Source organism: Drosophila novamexicana, unplaced genomic scaffold (assembly GCF_003285875.2).
Source record: "Drosophila novamexicana strain 15010-1031.04,08,12 unplaced genomic scaffold, DnovRS2.1 tig00002665-arrow-arrow-pilon, whole genome shotgun sequence".
NCBI lineage: Eukaryota > Metazoa > Arthropoda > Insecta > Diptera > Drosophilidae > Drosophila > Drosophila novamexicana.
This window is the reverse complement of record NW_020825029.1, coordinates 12808-34983: the sequence shown is the minus strand read 5'-3', so window position 1 is coordinate 34983 and position 22176 is coordinate 12808. Positions and strand designations below refer to the sequence as shown.

At 34.5% G+C, this 22176-nt stretch overlaps 1 protein-coding gene across 1 annotated transcript; it reads right to left on the bottom strand.

The window, feature by feature from the left end:
* Window positions 1–12642: 12642 nt before the first annotated feature.
* On the bottom strand, window positions 12643–14554 carry LOC115769162 (pyruvate kinase). The gene is made up of 2 exons (XM_030713858.1): window positions 13171–14554; window positions 12643–13107 (listed from the first exon to the last, which is right to left on the bottom strand). The coding sequence occupies exons 1-2, from the start codon at window positions 14495–14497 to the stop codon at window positions 12833–12835; spliced, it is 1602 nt and encodes a 533-aa protein (XP_030569718.1). The 5' UTR covers window positions 14498–14554; the 3' UTR covers window positions 12643–12832.
* Between the last annotated feature and the right edge of the window lie 7622 nt (window positions 14555–22176).

Genomic DNA, 22176 nt, shown 5'->3' with positions numbered 1-22176 from the left:
TCCACATATGTATGCAAAATCCTATTAAGATCGGACCACTATATTATATAGCTGCCATAGGACCGATCGGTCGAAAATTAAGTTGTAGTAGGAAAAAACCCTTTGTTTTTCAAGAAATCTTGACCAAACTCTACATTTATTAGTTTTACTATGCTCCTCATATTTATGCAATATCCTATTAATATCGGAGCACTGTATCATATAGCTGCCACAGGAACGATCAGTCGAAAATTAAGTTTTTATATGAATAAACATTTTGTTTTTAAGATATCATTACCAAACTCTACATTAATTAGTTTTACTATACTCCTCATATGTATGCAAAATCCTATTAAGATCGGACCACTATATCATATAGCTGTCATAGGAACGATCGGTCGAAAATTAAGTTGTTGTATGAAAAAATATTTTGTTTTTCAAGAAATCTTGACAAAACTGGTTATTTATTAGTTTTACTATACTCTTCATATATAGGCAGTATCCTATTAAGATCGGACCACTATATCATATAGCTGCTGTTGTTGTATGAAAAAGCATTTTGTTTTTCAAGAAATCTTGACAAAACTGGGCATTTATTAGTCTTACTATATTCCTCATATATATGCAAAATCCTATTAAGATCGGACCACTATATCATATAGCTGCCATAGGAACGATCGGTCGAAAATTAAGTTGTTGTATGTAAAACATTTTGTTTTTCAAGATATCTTGACCAAACTCGGCATTATTAGTTTTACTATACTCCTCATATATATGCAAAATCCTATTAAGATCGGACCACTATATCATATAGCTGCCATAGGAACGATCGGTCGAAAATTAATTGTTGTATGAAAAAACATTTTGTTTTCAAGATATCTTGACCAACTCGGCATTTATTAGTTTTACTATACTCCTCATATATATGCAAACTCCTATTAAGATCGAGACCACTATATCATATAGCTGCCATAGGAACGATCGGTCGAAAATTAAGTTTTTGTATGAAAAAACATTTTGTTTTTAAGATATCTTAACCAACTCTACATTTATTAGTTTTACTATACTCCTCATATATATGCAAAATCCTATTAAGATCGGACCACTATATATATAGCTGCCATAGGAACGATCGGTCGAAATTAGTTGTTGTATGAAAAAACATTTTGTTTTTCAAGATATCTTGACCAAACTCGGCATTTATTAGTTTTACTATACTCCTCATATATATGCAAATCCTATTAAGATCGGACCACTTATATCATATAGCTGCCATAGAACGATCAGTCGAAAATTAAGTTTTTGTATGAATAAACATTTTGTTTTTCAAGATATCTTGACCAAACTCTACATTATTAGTTTTACTATACTCCCTCATATATATGCAAAATCCTATTAAGATCGGACCACTATATCATATAGCTGCCATCGGAACGATCGGTCGAAAATTAAGTTGTTGTATGAAAAAAATATTTGGTTTTCAAGAAATCTTGACCAAACTCGGCATTTATTAGTTTTACTAGTCATATATAGCAAAATCATATTAAGATCGGACCACTATATATATAGCTGCCATAGGAAACGATCGGTCGAAATTAGTTGTATGAAAAAACATTTTGTTTTTCAAGAAATCTTGACAAAACTGGGCATTTATTAGTTTTACTATACCCCTCATATATATGCAAACTCCTATTAAGATCAGACCACTATATCATAAAGCTGCAATAGGAACGATCGGTCGAAAATTAAGTTTTTATATGAAAAAACAGTTTGTTTTTAAAACATCTTAACCAAACTCTACATTTATTAGTTTTACTATACTCCACATATGTATGCAAAATCCTATTAAGATCGGACCACTATATTATATAGCTGCCATAGGAACGATCGGTCGAAAATTAAGTTGTAGTAGGAAAAAACCTTTTGTTTTTCAAGAAATCTTGATCAAACTCTACATTTATTAGTTTTGCTATGCTCCTCATATTTATGCAATATCCTATTAATATCGGAGCACTGTATCATATAGCTGCCACAGGAACGATCAGTCGAAAATTAAGTTTTTATATGAATAAACATTTTGTTTTTAAGATATCATTACCAAACTCTACATTAATTAGTTTTACTGTATATATAAGCAAAATCATATTAAGATCGGACCACTATACCATATAGCTGCCAAAGGAACGATCGGTCGAAAATTAAATTGTTGTGTGAAAAACATTTTGTTTTCCAAGATATCTTGACCAATCTCGGCATTTATTAGTTTTACTATACTCCTCATATATATGCAAACTCCTATTAAGATCAGACCACTATATCATAAAGCTGCAATAGGAACGATCGGTCGAAAATTAAGTTTTTATATGAAAAAACAGTTTGTTTTTAAAACATCTTAACCAAACTCTACATTTATTAGTTTTACTATACTCCACATATGTATGCAAAATCCTATTAAGATCGGACCACTATATTATATAGCTGCCATAGGAACGATCGGTCGAAAATTAAGTTGTAGTAGGAAAAAACCCTTTGTTTTTCAAGAAATCTTGACCAAACTCTACATTTATTAGTTTTACTATGCTCCTCATATTTATGCAATATCCTATTAATATCGGAGCACTGTATCATATAGCTGCCACAGGAACGATCAGGTCGAAAATTAAGTTGTTATATGAAAAACATTTGTTTTTAAGATATCATTGACCAAACTCTACATTAATTAGTTTTACTATACTCCTCATATATTGCAAAATCCTATTAAGATCGGACCACTATATCATATAGCTGTCATAGGAACGATCGGTCGAAATTAAGTTTGTATGAAAAAAATATTTTGTTTTTCAGATATCTTGACCAAACTCGGCGTTTATTAGTTTTACTATACTCTCATATATAGGCAGAATCCTATTAAGATCGGACAACTATATCATATAGCTGCACAGCGGAACGAATCGGTCGAACATTAAGTTGTTGTATGAAAAACATTTGTTTTTCAAGATAATCTTGACAAAACTGGCAATTTATTAGTTTACTATACTCCTCATATATAGGCAAAATCATATTAAGATCGGACCACTATATCATATAGCTGCCAAAGGAACGATCGGTCGAAAATTAAATTGTTGTATGTAAACATTTTGTTTTTCAAAATATCTTGACCAAACTCGGCATTAATTAGTTTTACTGTACTCCTTATATATAAGCAAAATCATATTAAGATCGGACCACTATACCATATAGCTGCCATAGGACAGATCGGTCGAAAATTAAATTGTTGTGTGAAAAACATTTTGTTTTCCGAGATATCTTGACCAATCTCGGCATTTATTAGTTTTACTATACTCCTCATATATATGCAAACTCCTATTAAGATCAGACCACTATATCATAAAGCTGCAATAGGAACGATCGGTCGAAAATTAAGTTTTTATATGAAAAAACATTTTGTTTTAAAACATCTTAACCAAACTCTACATTTATTAGTTTTACTATACTCCACATATGTTTGCAAAATCCTATTAAGATCGGACCACTATATTATATAGCTGCCATAGGAACGATCGGTCGAAAATTAAGTTGTAGTAGGAAAAAACCTTTTGTTTTTCAAGAAATCTTGACCAAACTCTACACTTATTAGTTTTACTATGCTCCTCATATTTATGCAATATCCTATTAATATCGGAGCACTGTATCATATAGCTGCCACAGGAACGATCAGTCGAAAATTAAGTTTTTATATGAATAAACATTTTGTTTTTAAGATATCATTACCAAACTCTACATTAATTAGTTTTACTGTATATATAAGCAAAATCATATTAAGATCGGACCACTATACCATATAGCTGCCAAAGGAACGATCGGTCGAAAATTAAATTGTTGTGTGAAAAACATTTTGTTTTCCAAGATATCTTGACCAATCTCGGCATTTATTAGTTTTACTATACTCCTCATATATATGCAAACTCCTATTAAGATCAGACCACTATATCATAAAGCTGCAATAGGAACGATCGGTCGAAAATTAAGTTTTTATATGAAAAAACAGTTTGTTTTTAAAACATCTTAACCAAACTCTACATTTATTAGTTTTACTATACTCCACATATGTATGCAAAATCCTATTAAGATCGGACCACTATATTATATAGCTGCCATAGGAACGATCGGTCGAAAATTAAGTTGTAGTAGGAAAAAACCCTTTGTTTTTCAAGAAATCTTGACCAAACTCTACATTTATTAGTTTTACTATGCTCCTCATATTTATGCAATATCCTATTAATATCGGAGCACTGTATCATATAGCTGCCACAGGAACGATCAGTCGAAAATTAAGTTTTTATATGAATAAACATTTTGTTTTTAAGATATCATTACCAAACTCTACATTAATTAGTTTTACTATACTCCTCATATGTATGCAAAATCCTATTAAGATCGGACCACTATATCATATAGCTGTCATAGGAACGATCGGTCGAAAATTAAGTTGTTGTATGAAAAAATATTTTGTTTTTCAAGAAATCTTGACAAAACTGGTTATTTATTAGTTTTACTATACTCTTCATATATAGGCAGTATCCTATTAAGATCGGACCACTATATCATATAGGTGCTGTTGTTGTATGAAAAAGCATTTTGTTTTTCAAGAAATCTTGACAAAACTGGGCATTTAGTAGTCTTACTATATTCCTCATATATAGGCAAAATCCCATTAAGAGCGGCCCACTATATCATATAAATGCCATAGGAACGGTCGGTCGAAAATTAAATTGTTGTATGTTAACATTTTGTTTTTCAAAATATCTTGACCAAACTCGGCATTAATTAGTTTTACTGTACTCCTTATATATAAGCAAAATCATATTAAGATCGGACCACTATACCATATAGCTGCCATAGGACAGATCGGTCGAAAATTAAATTGTTGTGTGAAAAACATTTTGTTTTCCGAGATATCTTGACCAATCTCGGCATTTATTAGTTTTACTATACTCCTCATATATATGCAAACTCCTATTAAGATCAGACCACTATATCATAAAGCTGCAATAGGAACGATCGGTCGAAAATTAAGTTTTTATATGAAAAAACATTTTGTTTTTAAAACATCTTAACCAAACTCTACATTTATTAGTTTTACTATACTCCACATATGTTTGCAAAATCCTATTAAGATCGGACCACTATATTATATAGCTGCCATAGGAACGATCGGTCGAAAATTAAGTTGTAGTAGGAAAAAACCTTTTGTTTTTCAAGAAATCTTGACCAAACTCTACATTTATTAGTTTTACTATGCTCCTCATATTTATGCAATATCCTATTAATATCGGAGCACTGTATCATATAGCTGCCACAGGAACGATCAGTCGAAAATTAAGTTTTTATATGAATAAACATTTTGTTTTTAAGATATCATTACCAAACTCTACATTAATTAGTTTTACTATACTCCTCATATGTATGCAAAATCCTATTAAGATCGGACCACTATATCATATAGCTGTCATCGGAACGATCGGTCGAAAATTAAGTTGTTGTATGAAAAAATATTTTGTTTTTCAAGAAATCTTGACCAAACTCGGCATTAATTAGTTTTACTGTATATATAAGCAAAATCATATTAAGATCGGACCACTATACCATATAGCTGCGAAAGGAACGATCGGTCGAAAATTAAATTGTTGTGTGAAAAACATTTTGTTTTCCAAGATATCTTGACCAATCTCGGCATTTATTAGTTTTACTATACTCCTCATATATATGCAAACTCCTATTAAGATCAGACCACTATATCGTAAAGCTGCAATAGGAACGATCGGTCGAAAATTAAGTTTTTATATGAAAAAACAGTTTGTTTTTAAAACATCTTAACCAAACTCTACATTTATTAGTTTTACTATACTCCACATATGTATGCAAAATCCTATTAAGATCGGACCACTATATTATATAGCTGCCATAGGAACGATCGGTCGAAAATTAAGTTGTATGAAAAAATATTTTGTTTTTCAAGAAATCTTGACAAAACTGGTTATTTATTAGTTTTACTATACTCCTCATAGATATGCAAAATCCTATTAATATAGGCCCACTATATTATATAGCTGCCACAGGAACGGTCGGTCGAAAATTAAATTGTTGTATGTTAACATTTTGTTTTTCAAAATATCTTGACCAAACTCGGCATTAATTAGTTTTACTGTACTCCTTATATATAAGAAAATCATATTAATATCAGACCACTATGTCATAAAGCTGCAATAGGAACGATCGGTCGAAAATTAAGTTTCTATATGAAAAAACATTTTGTTTTTAAAACATCTTAACCAAACTCTACATTTATTAGTTTTACTATACTCCACATATGTATGCAAAATTCTATTAAGATCGGACCACTATACCATATAGCTGCCATAGGAACGATCGGTCGAAAATTAAATTGTTGTCAGTTGAGAGTGATTGACGTGTTTTACCTGTGCTCCAAGATTTTTATATATTTTTGCGCTTTAATCCTGCTTTTCATTTCAAAATTTAGCATTTTTCGGTGCTTTATTTAAAAAGTTTTTATGAATTGTGCAAAGTGTTATCTGTTGTGCAGCGTAAGTCTGTTAATTATTGCATTTATAAAACGCGGCGTCAATTCGGTGTTGTTGTTATTGCCTGTTTTGATTATTTTGCTTTGGTGCTCCCCTGTGCATACACTTGTTTGTGCGTGTGTTCGCTGCATACTTTCTGCTTGTGCATCGCGCTCTCGCAAACTTTTTCTATTGCTTTTCGCTCCAAACAATTTGTTTGTGTATTTACTTGCTCTATCTTGTGCACCGTTTTCGTTTTGCTCTGTGCTCTCGCAAATTGCATACGCAATAAATAATTATGTTGTGCTGTACGAAATCGTGCACGTTCAAGCAGGCTGATGATTCTGCACTGCCGCAATTTGTGTGTGTGTGGCTGTGTGAGAATATAATGCATGCTAAATGTGCAGGTGTCACTGGGTGTGATTGCGACAAGATCGCGGCAATTGCCAAGAAGGGCTGCGGTGGTTTGCGTTGGTCGTGCCCAGAATGCATCGACAAGCAAATTGATTTCTCCAGAATGTATAATTCAGCAGCTCTCGAGTAATTTTGACTCGAGTTTCGAGTTGCTTTGCAACTATAAATTCGAGTCCCCAACCAATCGCCGGTTGGAGCCTCAACTTTTGCAAGTGCCCTCTACGTCTGTTCAGACACCTACGCCTTTCATGTCCCTTCCTAGCAACTTGGATGTATCTCCAATGTTGTCCCTATCGCCTTCTCCAAACGACTGTCCAATTTCCCCTATTTCAACCCCTGTACTAGTCCCAGTAGAGCCCGTACCTGATCCCGTCCCAATTAATCAAACTGCCTCAGCCCCGTCAGCTCCTGGCCGCAAAGGTAGACCTGCGCGCAATCTTGCCCAGATTGTTCAAAACAATCATGTTGCCTCTTTAGCTCCTCCAACTCCTGTATTACCTACAGCCCCATCAGCGCCTATTTTAACGGTAGTTGCCCCTCGTAGGCAAGTTTTTGTGTCTCGACTTTCGTCGGACACCACTTCTGAGTCATTGGCAGCCTATATTGCTAGCAAATCTTCTGATAGCGTGTCAATGACCAAATTTTATTTCTCCACCCCTGGTGAAAAATAAATGTTTCACATGATATGTTCCCAATTATTTGTGATCCCAAATTTTGGCCTCCACACATGATTGTTCACGAGTGTAAGCCTAAAAAGCGTAACCAGCCTGTCACCCTTCCAGTCCCTTCAATACAGGGTACCATTTCTGCCCCAAAAAACTAGCTTCATCTTCTGACCAAATCTTTATTCATTATCAGAATGTTAGAGGTCTTATTTCAAAACTTCAAAATCTTTTCATGCCCAGCACTTCCTTCAATTCGGATATAATATCATTTTCAGAAACATGGTTGAACTCAACCATATCTGATTTTGAGATTTTATCTAATAACTTTATTTTGTATAGAAATGATCGGCCGACTCGAGGTGGTGGGGTGTTAATTGCCGTTAAAGCCACTCTGAACTTTTATGTTTTAGTACGCCTACTGACGCTGAGATTGTCTCAGTTAAGGTGTCTTTTCCTACACGGAATGTCTATGTAACATGCTCTTATGTCCCACCCTCTTCTGATATTCAAGTTTATATGAAACATATTACTTGTATTAAAGAAGTTTCTTCACACGTGCTTGATAATGACCTATTTATGGTGTTAGGTGATTTTAATTTGCCGAACATCTCTTGGTCATTATTCACTGCTGAAAATTATCTAGTGCCCTCAGCACAGCACGATTTTATAGACTGCATGCTTGATCTTTCGTTGTTTCAAATCAATTCAATTTCTAATCATATGAATAGAACACTTGACCTTGTATTTGTTAATGACTACCTTATTTCTAATGTGTCTAGGTCCCCTCCTTTATCTCTTCCTGAGGATGTCTATCATCCAACTTTAGAGATTGCAATGCTAAATTGTAATCCTTTCATTTCGTGCTCATCAGCCAATAAGCCCCGCTATTGCTTTCGCAAAGGAAATTATTCTTTGCTGAATCAGCTTATTTATTCAACCGATTGGTCTTTCTTATATGACTCAGTTGATATGAATACAGCCATTATTTTTTTTACATCACTCAATCTCCCTCTTAGATGTGTGTATTCCTAAGTCAATTCCTTCGACTACTTTTTCAAAAACACCCTGGTTTACTACCAGATTATCACATCTAAAAAATGTAAGATCCAAATATTTTAAAAAGTTTAAAAAGTCTGGTTCGTGTACAGACTTGGCTAAATATTCCATAGCCAAGTCGAACTTCTTTCTTCTTAATTCTCAATGCTATGAGAATTATCTAACTCGTAAAAGGCAATTTGCCCGAAATCCGAGACAGTTTTACAATTTTGTAAACTTGAAGCGTAAATCTTCAAGTTTGCCATCTTCTTTTTTTCTTGGCTTGGATAAAGCTAGCAATGACACTGATTCTGCTAATCTCTTTGCTAATTTTTTCCAATCAACTTACTCTTGAGTCTGTCCTAATACTAATTCTTACCCTTATACTATTTCTTCCGCTAGTTCTATACCTCCTCTAATTATTTCACACTCCTCTCTCCTATTAGCTATAAACTCTTTAAAGTCTTCTTGCTCTCCTGGGCCAGACAATACTCCTAGTTGTCTACTCAAGGAGTGTAGTTCTTCCCTTATTTATCCATTGCTAAAGCTTTTTAATCTATCCCTTGAAACTTCTGTCTTTCCATCTCTTTGGAAAGAATCTTATATCATTCCTCTTCACAAGAAAGGTGGGAAGTCTGATATACGAAATTACAGGGGCATTGCAAAACTGTCCGCTATTCCTAAATTATTTGAAAAAATAATCACTTCGAATTTGCAGCATTTCTGCAAATCAGTTGTTTCCCCTGTTCAACATGGATTCGTAAAGAATCGGTCAACTATGACCAATCTGCCTGAGTTTACTTCCTTGGTAAACGGTGCTTTCCTTTCGAAAATGCAAACTGATGTCATTTACACTGACTTCAGTAAGGCGTTTGATTCTGTGCACCATGACATATTACTTTTTAAACTTGACCGAATAGGTTTCCCCCTGTCTCTTTTGCTTTGGATTAATTCTTATTTAAAAGGTAGGACCCAAAGAGTAATGCTGAGGCTGACTACCTCTAAACGGGTTCACGTCTGGTGTTCCTCAAGGTAGTCATCTTGGACCTTTACTCTTTACTCTTTTTATAAATGATCTCCCCTCTGTTATATCACATGCCCGTGTACTCATGTATGCGGACGATGTCAAACTTTTGCTATCATACACTAATTCCCTACATCATTCTCGTCTACAAGACGATTTGAGCGCTATGCAACTATGGTGTTCGGCCAATCAATTGCATCTAAATTGTTCACAGTATATGTTTCTGATTTTTAATCGTACTACACCTTATCTTGTCAGTTATACAATCGACAATATCCCTTTGCAACGTATACTAACAGTTAAGGATCTAGGCGTAATTTTTGATTCTAAACTCTGTTTCAATCTTCACATAGATACCATCGTTAATGAGGCAAAAGGTGTACTTGGATTCATTAAACGATGGTATAAAGAGTTTAACGATCCTTTTATAACAAAACTTCTGTACATCTCTCTTGTTCGCCCTATCCTTGAACTCTGCTCTTGCATTTGGTCTCCACAGTATAACAATAGCCAGGATCGTATTGAATCTGTTCAGAAGCAATTTCTGCTTTTTGCCCTACGAGGTTTAAATTGGGACCCTAATCTTCGGTTGCCATCCTACTCCAGCAGACTGCGTCCTCTCAACTTTCCGTCGTTAACCAACCGTAGGACATTTCTCGGTGTTGTCCTTCTACATAAGTTGATTATTGGCGACATAGATTCTCCTTTTCTGCTAGGGCGTCTTTAATTCTCTGTTCCGGCTAGACCAACCAGAAATTATCGCCCCTTATTCCTATCTACGTGCTCAACAGACTACGTTATGCACAATCCTTTTCGCGTGCTATGTAAAAATTATAATAGTTTGCATCATGTTTTCTCTACAGAACTGTCTCTACCCCTAATAAAATCGTTGCTTTCAGGATACCTTCGGGAAGTCGCTGACCACTCCCAGCTATGAGCAGGGGCATAGCTTACCGGACAGGCTGAAAAATTTTTCCCCACCGGGTCGGTGATTTCCCCTTACTTTTCTCGTTGTCCTATCTACTTAACACTCTTCATCTAACTTACATTGCTTTACTTTATTAACAATCTTCATACTTTCTCTTTTTTCCTATTTATTGTTATTTATTAATATAGCAATTTAAGATTATTTTTAATTTTACTTGAGAACACTTTTTTCCTACTTACAACCTTCTGCTTAGAGGTAGGCTCTAATAGCGTCACTGACAAAATTAGCTGGCAAATGAAACACCTCCATCGGTCGGTGATGCTATTTAGAAAATTGTATTCTTTAACTAGGCTTTTAGCATATAATTCTATTCTCTATTGTATAACCTATTGAATAATGAGGAAGACACTCGGTTTGTCGACCTTTAATAAATAAATAAATAAATAAATATCATATACGATCGGTCGAAAATTAAATAGTTGTATGTAAACATTTTGTTTTTCAAGATGTCTTGACCAAACTCGGCATTAATTAGTTTTACTATACTCCTTATATATATGAAAAATCATAAAAAGATCGGACAACTATATCAAATAGCTGCCATAGGAATGATCAGTCGAAAATTAAATTGTTGCATGTAAACATTTTTTTTATCAAGATGTCTTGACCAAACTCTACATCTATTAGTTTTACTATACTCCTCATATATATGCAAAATCATATTAATATCAGACCACTATATCATATAGCTGCCATAGGAACGATCGGTCGAAAATTAAATTGTTGTATGTAAACATTTTGTTTTTCAAGATATCTTGACCAAACTCGGCATTTATTAGTTTAACTATACTCCTCATATAAATGCAAATCCTATTAAGAACGGACCACTATATCATATAGCTTCCATAGAAACGGTCGGTCGAAAATTAAATTGTTGTATGTTAACATTTTGTTTTCAAGTTAACTTGACCAAACTCGGCATGAATTACTTTTACTGTACTCCTTATATATAAGCAAAATCAGATTAAGATCGGACCACTATATCATATAGCTGCCATAGGGACGATCGGTGGAAAATAAATTTTTTTTTTGTATGAAAAAACATTTTTGTTTTTAACATATCATGACCAAACTCTACATTAGTTGGTTTTACTATACTCCTCATATATATGCAAAATCCTATTAAGATCGGCCCACTATATCATATAGCTGCCATAGGAACGACCGTTTAAAATTTAAGTTGTTGTATAAAAACACATTTTGTTTATCAAGATATCTAGACCAAACCCTATATTTACTAGTTTTACTATACAACTCATACATATGGAAAGTCCAATTAAGAGCGGACCACTTTATCATATAGCTGCCATAAGAACGATCTGGTGAAAAGTATATTAATGTATGAAAAAACATTTTGTTTTTCAAGATATCTTGTCCAAAACTCGGCATTAATTAGTTTTACTGTACTCCTTATATATATGCAGAATCCTATTCAGATCGGACCAGTATATCATATAGCTGCAATAAGAACGATCGGTCGAAAATTAAGTTCTTGTATGAAAAAACATTTTATTTTTCAAGATATCTTGTCCAAACTCAGCATTTATTAGTTTTACTATACTATTTATACATCCGCAAAATCCTGTTAAGATCGGACGACTATATCATATAGCTGCCATAGGAACGATCGGTCGAAAATTAAGTTGTTGTATGAAAAACATTTTTTTTTCAAGATATCTTGACCAATCTCGGCATTTTTAGTTTTACTTCACTCCTTATATATATACAAAATCCAATTTAGATCGGTACACCATATCGTATAGCTGCCATAGGAACGATCGGTCGAAATTTAAGTTGTATGAAAACACAGTGTTTTCCAAGACATCTTAACCACACTCGACATTTATTAGTTTCACTATGCTCTTCATGAAAATGCAAAATCTTATTAAGATCGGTACACTATATCATATAGCTATCAAAACTTTTAATTTTAAATTCTTTATTTAATTTATTTGTTCGTGCGAAGTCGTATACTTTTACAATATAATTATACCAATATTTTTAAGAAGTCTTGATGTTATATTGAATTACAAGCCAAAAGGTCTAAGGGTAGAAATGGAATAATTTAGTAAGTTTTGGTTTAATAATTTTATGTGTATTCTTCAAAAGGGGGGTCTAAAATAAACAAATATTTAAGAATAAAATCCTAAAGTATTGTTCGGGGATCTGATTTTCCTTGTTTCGATTGCAATGTAGTATTCTTGCGAGAGCTATTTTGATCAGCACGAAATAAACAGTCCATACGGTCAGCCTCGAAGAATGAATAAACAACACGGACATTGTTAGTAAAGCCTCCGCCGTCTTTCCATGCACTCACGATTACTATAGGATCACCATCACTAATTAAGTCAGTTTTCTTTGCGCTTGTTAATGCAAAACGTACTCGTGCATCAACATCATTCGCATAATTTTCAGCGCAGTCTGCCGGATAAAGTAAAGGTAAAACACCACGATGCAAATTAACCCAGCGAGCTGCCCTCTCACATCTAGTGACTGCTAGAACTGGACATCGAGGTCTAAACTTGCTTAGTAGGGCCGCAGACCGTCCTGATGTAGTAAGCGCTATGATTAGTGTAGCTTTGGTGCGCCTTGCTGTTTCAACAGCAGTTATAGCTATTGAATGAGAAGCATCCAGCTCCCCCTGCGTTTCATGAACCAAGTCCTCAAAAAGATCGCGGTACCATACCACCTTTTCTGCTTCACGACACAGGATATCACAAATACCTACAGTTTCAATTGGATATAAGCCAATCGCCACCTCAGATGACAACATAATGCAATCAACTCCGTCAATGACTGCATTTGCAAGATCAAAACATTCAGCACGTGTCGGAAAGGGATTAAAACGCATCGACTCGAGAACATTCGATGCAATTATTACCGGCTTGCCTGCCTTATTACATTGTCCTAGTACCGACTTTTGAGTTATGAAAAGTTTTTCAATTGGTATTTGTGTTCCCAGATCGGCACGGCTCAGAAGTAGTCCATCTGATGCGCTCATTATTTCTGGTACTCGACCCAGTGCAATCTTGCTGTCCACCTTAGCTATGATCTTAATATGCTTGCCCTTATCACCAAGCACAGAACGTAATTCTCTAATATTCTTTGCACTCCGCACTCCCGAAGCGAAAACAATGTCTATATTTGCCCTCACACTAAACTGTAAATCGTCCATGTCCTTCTCAGAAACAGCGGGAAGGTCGATCTCCACTTCAGGTAGTATAACATTGCAATTGTTGCCTAGAACACCACCTTGAATTACCTCACAGACGAGTCCATCCACTCCAACCTCGAGAATAGCAAGAAATATTTTTCCATCATCAACAAAAACTCGATCTTCTGGCTTTGCAACATTAATAATGTTTGGGTAGTCCACGTAAATGGCTTCCTTACTTCCTTTGTCGTAAAGATCTCGATTTATGGATAAACGTATATTTTCCCCATTACGTAATAAAATTTCATTTCCACCATCCAATAAACCGGTGCGAATCTGCGGTCCACGGGTGTCTACAGCAAAGGCTACAGAAACGGTTTGACCTAACTCGTTCTTTATACGTTGTAGGCCTTTATTAACAAGCTCAATAGTTTGAGTATGAGATTCATGAGACTCATGGGAAAAGTTTAATCGGAAAATATTTACGCCTTTCAATAGCATATTGTAAATAGTTTCAGAGTTACGTGAAGCCCTTGAGATAGTCGCAATAACAGATACAAGCCGACGGTGTGAAGACTGTTTCTTGATATTCAGATCACATATATGGCTTAACTGTGTGGAACCCTTCCTTATATTATCTTTGGCTGACAATGACATACTGAAAAAGAAGAAATGAAAATTATACTAAAATTTAGTTTCCACTTTAATTTGTATTTTTTTTAATGAAATATATTTCAATGAAAGTAATGTTTTCAAAAACTATATTCTAGGAAAAAAATTCAGATTACTTAGATTAGATTGTTCTTCAACTCCACTCCACAACTTCCACTTACAGATGCGATCGAGCCTCCCGTATCGGAGGAGGAGTACTTATAGCTGTCGAGTCTGCTCTTTCGTCGGAACGCATTGATCTTCCCATCTCAGAGATTGAGTTGGTGGCTGTACGAGTTGTTGTGTCAAACGAATTTATTGATGGTTTACATGAAATGTCCTTACGGCAGGTTAATCGTGTGCGCAATTCAAGAAACAGATCTCTTGATCTAATTTTCGTGTTCGATTCGTTCAACAGTGTTGTGCACAGGATCAATCCGCTTACACTTCCTGAAGACCTTTTTCATCCAACTCTGGAAAATGTCATTGATTTACCAGCCCGAGTCCCTATCAAGGAATCGGAATTAGCTAAACGTATGCGTTGTTTCAGAAAGGCTGATTTTCATAAGCTTAATGATCTTATTCTGCAAGTCGACTGGTCCCAACTGTACAATTGTGCAGACATTGATGTTGCCTTGAAACTTTTTTATGACACCTTGTACTCGATTTTTGATGTCTGCGTTCCTCTTGATTACCCAGCGAGGCCTGATAGGCCTCCCTGGTTCTCAAAGGAACTGATGAGGTTAAAAAACGTGAAGTCGAGGTGTTATAAAAAGTTTGAGAAATCGGGAAATCACTCTGATTTCTCCCGCTATGCAGTTGCCCGATCAAATTTTTCCACCCAAAATTCCATCTGCTATAAGAATTACCTTCGGCGTTGTCGCCTTCAATTTTCACATAATCCTAAGCAATTTTTTAACTTTGTCAATTCTAAACGAAAGACATCTACTTTGCCTTCTTCGGTTAAGTTTGCAGATGAGAGCGCGAACACTGATCCAGGCATAGCCGATCTGTTCGCAAACTTTTTTCAAACTACCGACTCCTCCATTAGGTATAATAAAAATCAGCCTTATCCTTATCAGTTACAGAGGTCAAACTGCATCTTTAATCCCATTATTACCGAAAGTTCGCTTCTTAGCGACCTTAATACTATCAAGCCGGTTTACTCGCCGGGCCCTGTTGGTGTTCCTGCTTGCTTGCTTAGATACTGCGCTGCAGCATTATGTAAACCTGTTTTAAAACTTTTTGAATTGTCCGTAAGCACTTCATCTTTTCCGACCATCTGGAAGGAATCATACATTATCCCTCTCCATAAGAAAGGGAGTAAATCCGATGTTGAAAACTATAGAGGTATTTCCAAATTATCCGCTATACCTAAAGCTTTTGAGAGAATTATAACATCTCAACTGCAGCATTTATGTAGTTCTATTATTTCACCTTCCCAGCATGGGTTCGTGAAGCGCAGATCTACAACCACTAACCTTCTTGAGTTTACTTCGTTTGTAATTGATGGGTTTAAGGAAAGAAAGCAGACTGACGTCATCTATACTGATTTCAGTAAGGCTTTCGACTCTGTCAACCATTCCTTGTTGCTTCATAAAATAAGCCTTCTCGGCTTCCCAGTCAATCTTTTGAACTGGATATCAGAGTATTTGCGTGACAGAACCCAAAAGGTTCTTTTCAGAAATTCATTCTCTAAACGTATTCTGGTGACTTCCGGTGTTCCTCAAGGTAGTCTTGGCCCGCTACTCTTTACTCTTTTCATCAATGACCTTCCCTCGATACTGTCTCACTCTCGAGTATTAATGTATGCTGATGATGTAAAATTATGACTTGCATATAAGGATATTGCATCATGTTATCTCTTACAAGCGGACATTGATGCGTTTCAGGCTTGGTGTCTAGCCAACCTGTTAAACTTAAACTGCTCTAAATGTAAGGTTATGACCTTCTATAGAAGCCCTCCTGAATTTGTTTCTTACATCCTTGATAGCATACCGCTTGAGCGTGTTAATAGTACTTCTAATGAAGTTAATGATCTAGGTGTCATCCTTGATCATAAACTTAAATTCGACTCAAAAACACTTTATATATCTTTGGTACGACCTATTCTTGAGTATGCCTCATGTATCTGGTCACCACAATATGCTACCCATCAGGACAGAATTGAATCCGTTCAGAAGCAATTCTTGTTGTTTGCCCTTAGTGGTTTAAATTGGGATCCTCGTGTGCGGTTACCGTCATACTCCAGTAGACTTCTGATGATTAACCTTCCTTCTTTAATTAATCGTAGAACCATGCTGGGTGTAATATTTATTCATAAATTAATTACTGGTGAAATCGACTCTTCTGTGTTGATTAGCCAATTAAATTTCTCTATCCCTACTAGACTAACACGTAATTTTGTACCTTTATCGCTTCAATTTTGCTCAACTAATTATGCCTTGCATGAACCGTTCAGGGTTCTCCGTGATGACTATAACAAGCATTACAGAGTATTCTGCTCGGAAGCTTCTCTTCCTCGTATAAAGTCTTATATTCTAAACTATTTAGCAAGTAGATAGTCCTATTTTTATTTGTAATTGTATTTGTACACGTACTCGTTGTTTGTATCGACTTTTTTTTAATATTTTTTTTTCTTCATATTTACTTTTCAATTCGTGTCGTACGTTATACGACTGCGCCCCTCGGTCGGTTGGGCGGGAGGTGGGATGCAGTACGTTGCATCGGGATTCGCGTAAAAAAAAAATAAAAATAAAAATTGTAATATTTTAACATATAACATTTTCATCAGTTCGCAGCCGAGGAATATTTAAATAAGGAGTAATATCTTGAACTCAATTTAATTTTTGTGAGGCTTGGCTTGATAATAATAACTTGAAAAACCTATCTATCTATTGAAGCTGTATGATATAGTGGTCCAATGTTGATACAATTTTTAATTGAAGCTGTTCTTTATTCTCGCGTTTGTGACCGATGCATTTTTATTCCGCCAACAGTATATGGCAATATTCACAGGCAGCATTGGCAAAGAAATTGAATAAGGAATAGTAGAGAGCGTTCAACAAGACCTTGATGGTGAAAAGAAAAAACCAATTAGCTGCACGGATAAGTTAAGTAAATAAACAAAGTAAACTTGAATATTAGTGAAATATGGTATATGATAAAAAACTTATTGACGGTAGTTATGATTTTAATGAGGAGCATATTAGTACATCAGCAGAACAACGATAAGAGACTAGTTGTGTTATTTCTATCGATGAGCGGTGAGCGATAAATTCCGCAAGCCCTAAGCGCGGCATCGCTAACTTCCTCACTGGAGAGTTTTGAAAAAGTCAAATCAATGTGAGTGTCACATTTGGTAAGATGCGTTTTTAAATCTAATAAACACCTAAATCCTTTCCCGAGAAATTCATTGTAAAGGCTCTAACGTCTATCAAATTTGCTCAAGAATAAAATAAAATGTCCTAAAATTATGCAACTGTCCCTTAAATATGAACGTTGCTAAAATAAATCCTCAAATTCTGTTTCTAAGCAAACCAAGCGGATATTACGGAATTTTGTAAATAACTAACAAACCTACAAACTTATAACAACAGATTGCATATTCGACGAGAAAAAAGGGCTATCTTCGGCACGCCGAAGATCTAATACCCTTCCAGACCCAACCTTTTCATAATGCTTATAGTGCTTTGCCCGTATCTAAGAAGCACAGGGAAAATAGTTAATATCGAATTATGGCAAGATATCTAGATCAACAAAATGTTTTTTCATACAACAACTTATTTTTTACCGATCGTCCCTATGACAGCTATATGATATAGTGGTCCGATCTTAATAGGATTTTTCATATATATGAGGAGTACAGTAAAGCTAATAAATGCCGAGTTTGTAAATAACAACTAAATTTTCGTCCGATCGTTCCTGTGGCAGCTATATGATATAGTGGTCCGATCTGGATAGGAGTTTGCAAATATATGAGGAGTACAGTAAAACTAATAAATGCTGAGTTTGGTCAAGATATTTTGAAAAATAAAATGTTTTTCCATTCAACAAGTTTACTTTCGACCGATCGTTCCTATGTCAGCTATATGATATAGTGGTCCGAAATTAATATGATTTTGCCTATATATGAGGTGTAAAGTAAAACTAATAAATGCCGAGTTTGGTCAAGATATCTTGATAAACAAAATGTTTTTTCATATAAAAACTTAATTTTCGAGCGATCGTGCCAGTTATGGCAGTTATATGATATAGTGTTCCGATCTTAATTTGATTTTGCTTATATATAAGGAGTATAGTAAAACTAATTCATGAAGAGTTTGGTCAAGATATTTTGAAAAACAAAATATTTTTCATACAACAATTCAATTTTCGACCGATCGTTCCTGTAGCTGCTATATGATATAGTGGTCCGATATTAATAGGTTTTTGCATAGTAAAACTAATTAATGCGGATTTCGGTCAAGATATCTTGAAAAGCAAAATGTATTTTCATATACAAACTTAATATATAGATATAGTGTTCCGATCTTAATATGATTTTGTTTATATATAAAGAGTATGGTAAAACAAATTCATGCCGAGTTTGGTCAAGATATCTTGAAAAACAAAATGTTTTTCATACAACAATTTAATTTTCGACCGATCGTTCCTGTGGCAGCTATATGCTATAGTAGACCGATCTTAATAGGATTTTGAAATTATATGAGGAGTATAGTAAAACTATTAAATGCCGAGTTTGGTCAAGACATCTTAAAAAACTAAATGTTTTTCCATATAAAAACTTAATTTTCGACCGATCGTGCCTATGGCAGCTATAAGATATAGTGTCCTGATCTTAATATGATTTTGCTTATATATAAGGTGTATAGTAAAACTAATTCATGCCGAGTTTGGTCAAGATATCTTGAAAAACAAAATGTTTTTCACACAACAATTTAATTTTCGACCGATCGTTACTGTGGCAGCTATATGATATAGTGGTCCGATATTAATAGGATTTCGCATATATATGAGGAGTATAGTAAAACTAATAAATGTCGAGTTTAGTGAAGATATCTTGAAAAACAAATTGTTTTTTCATACAACAACTTGATTTTCGACCGATCATTCCTATGGCAGCTATATGATATAGTGGTCCGATCTTAATAGGATTTTTCCTATAAATGAGCAGTATGTTAAACTAATAAATGCTGCGTTTGGTCAAGATATCTTGAAAAACAAATGTTTTTTCATACAACAACTTAATTTTCGACATATCGTTCCTATGGCAGCTGTCCGATCTTAATAGGATTTTGCGTGCATATGAGGATAATAGTAAAACTAATAAATGCCGAGTTTGGTCAAGATATCTTGAAAATTAAAATGTTTTTCATGCAACAAGTTAATTTTCGACCGATCGTTCCTATGGCAGCTATATGATATAGTGGTCCGATCCTAATGCGATTTTGCCTATATATGAGAAGTAAAGTAAAACTAACGAGAAACAAAGGCTATCTTCGGCTCGCTGAAGATCTAATACCTTTGCAGACCCAACTTTTTGATAATGCTTATAGTGCTTTGTCCGTATCTAAGAAGCACAGAGAAAATAGTTAACATTTAATTTTTCCAGATATATTGACCAAACCCGTCATTTATTAGTTTTACTATACTCCTTATATATATGCAAAATCCTATTAAGATCGGACCACTATATCATATAGCTGCCATAGGAACGATCGGTCGAAAATAAGTTGTTGTATGAAAAACATTTTGTTTTTCAAGATATCTTGACCAAACTCAGCATTTATTAGTTTTACTAACTCCTTATACATAGGCAAAATCGTATTAGGTTCGGACCACTATATCATATAGCTGCCATAAGAACAATCGGTGGAAAATTAAGTTTTTGTATGACAAAACAATTTGTTTTTCAAGATATCTTAACCAAACTCGACATTTATTAGTCTTACTATGCTCTTCATATAAATTCAAAATCCTATATAGCTGCCACAGGAACGATAGGTCTAAAACTATGTTTTGATTAAAAACCAAGACATCTTGCCCAAACTCGGCATTAACTATTTACCATGCCGAAGATAGCCTTTCTTTATCGTTCATACAAAAATTTTATTTTCGACCGATAGTGGTCCGATTTGAATAGAATTTTGCGTATATATGAGGAGCATAGTAAAACTAATAAATGCCGAGTTTGGTCAAGATATCTTAATAAACAAAATGTTTTTTCATACAATTTAATTTTTGACCGATCTTTCCTATGGCAGCTATATGATATAGTGGTCCGATCCAGCTGGTTTTGACATATAAGCTGCCTGCAACAGAAAGAGGGAGTACTGCAAAATTTCTTTAAGATAGCTTCAAAACTGAGGGACTAGTTCGCATAGAAATAGGCAGAGGCATAGACGGTCCGACAGATATATGATATAGTGGTCCGATCTTAATAGGAGTATAGTAAAACTAATAAATACCGAGCTTGGCCAAGATATCTTGATAAACAAAATATTTTTTCATACAGAAACTTAATTTTCGACCGATCGTTTCTATGGCAGCTGTATGATATAGTGGTCCGATTTAAATAGAATTTTGCGTATATATGAAGAGCATAGTAAAACTAATAAATGCCGAGTTTGGTCAAGATATCTTGATAAACAAAATGTTTTTTCATACAATTTAATTTTCGACCGATCGTTCCTTTGGCAGCTATATGATATAGTGGTCCGATCCAGCTGGTTTTTACATATAAGCTGCGTGCAACAGAAAGAGGGAGCTCTGCATAATTTCTTTAAGATAGCTTTAAAACTGAGGGACTAGTTCGCATAGAAGTAGGCAAACGCGCAGACGGTCCGACAGATATATGATATAGTGGTCCGATTTTAATAGGAGTATAGTAAATCTAATAAATGCCGAGTTTGGTTAAGTTACTTGAAAAACAAAATGTTTTTTCATACAAAAACTTAATTTTCGACCGATCTTTCCTATTGTAGCTATATGATATAGTGGTCCGATCTTAATAGGATTTTGAATATATATGAGGAGTATAGTAAAACAATTAAATGCCGAGTTTGGTCAAGATATCTTAAAAAACTAAATGTTTTTCCATATAAAAACTTAATTTTCGACCGATCGTGCTTATGGCAGCTATAAGATATAGTGTTCTGATCTTAATATGATTTTGCTTATATATAAGGAATATAGTAAAACTAATTCATGCCGAGTTTGGTCAAGATATCTTGAAAAACAATATGTTTTGTCATACAAAAACTTAATTTTCCACCGATTGTTCTTATGGCAGCTATATGATATAGTGGTCCGAACCTAATACGATTTTGCCTATGTATAAGGAGTTAGTAAAACTAATAAATGCTGAGTTTGGTCAAGATATCTTGAAGAACAAAATGTTTTTCATACAACAACTTATTTTCGACCGATCGTTCCTGTGGCAGCTATATGATATAGTGGTCCGATATTAATAGGATTTCGCATATATATGAGGAGTATAGTAAAACTAATAAATGTCGAGTTTAGTGAAGATATCTTGAAAAACAAATTGTTTTTTCATACAACAACTTGATTTACGACCGATTATTCCTATGACAGCTATATGATATAGTGGTCAGATCTTAATAGGATTTTTCCTATAAATGAGCAGTATGTTAAACTAATAAATGCTGCGTTTGGTCAAG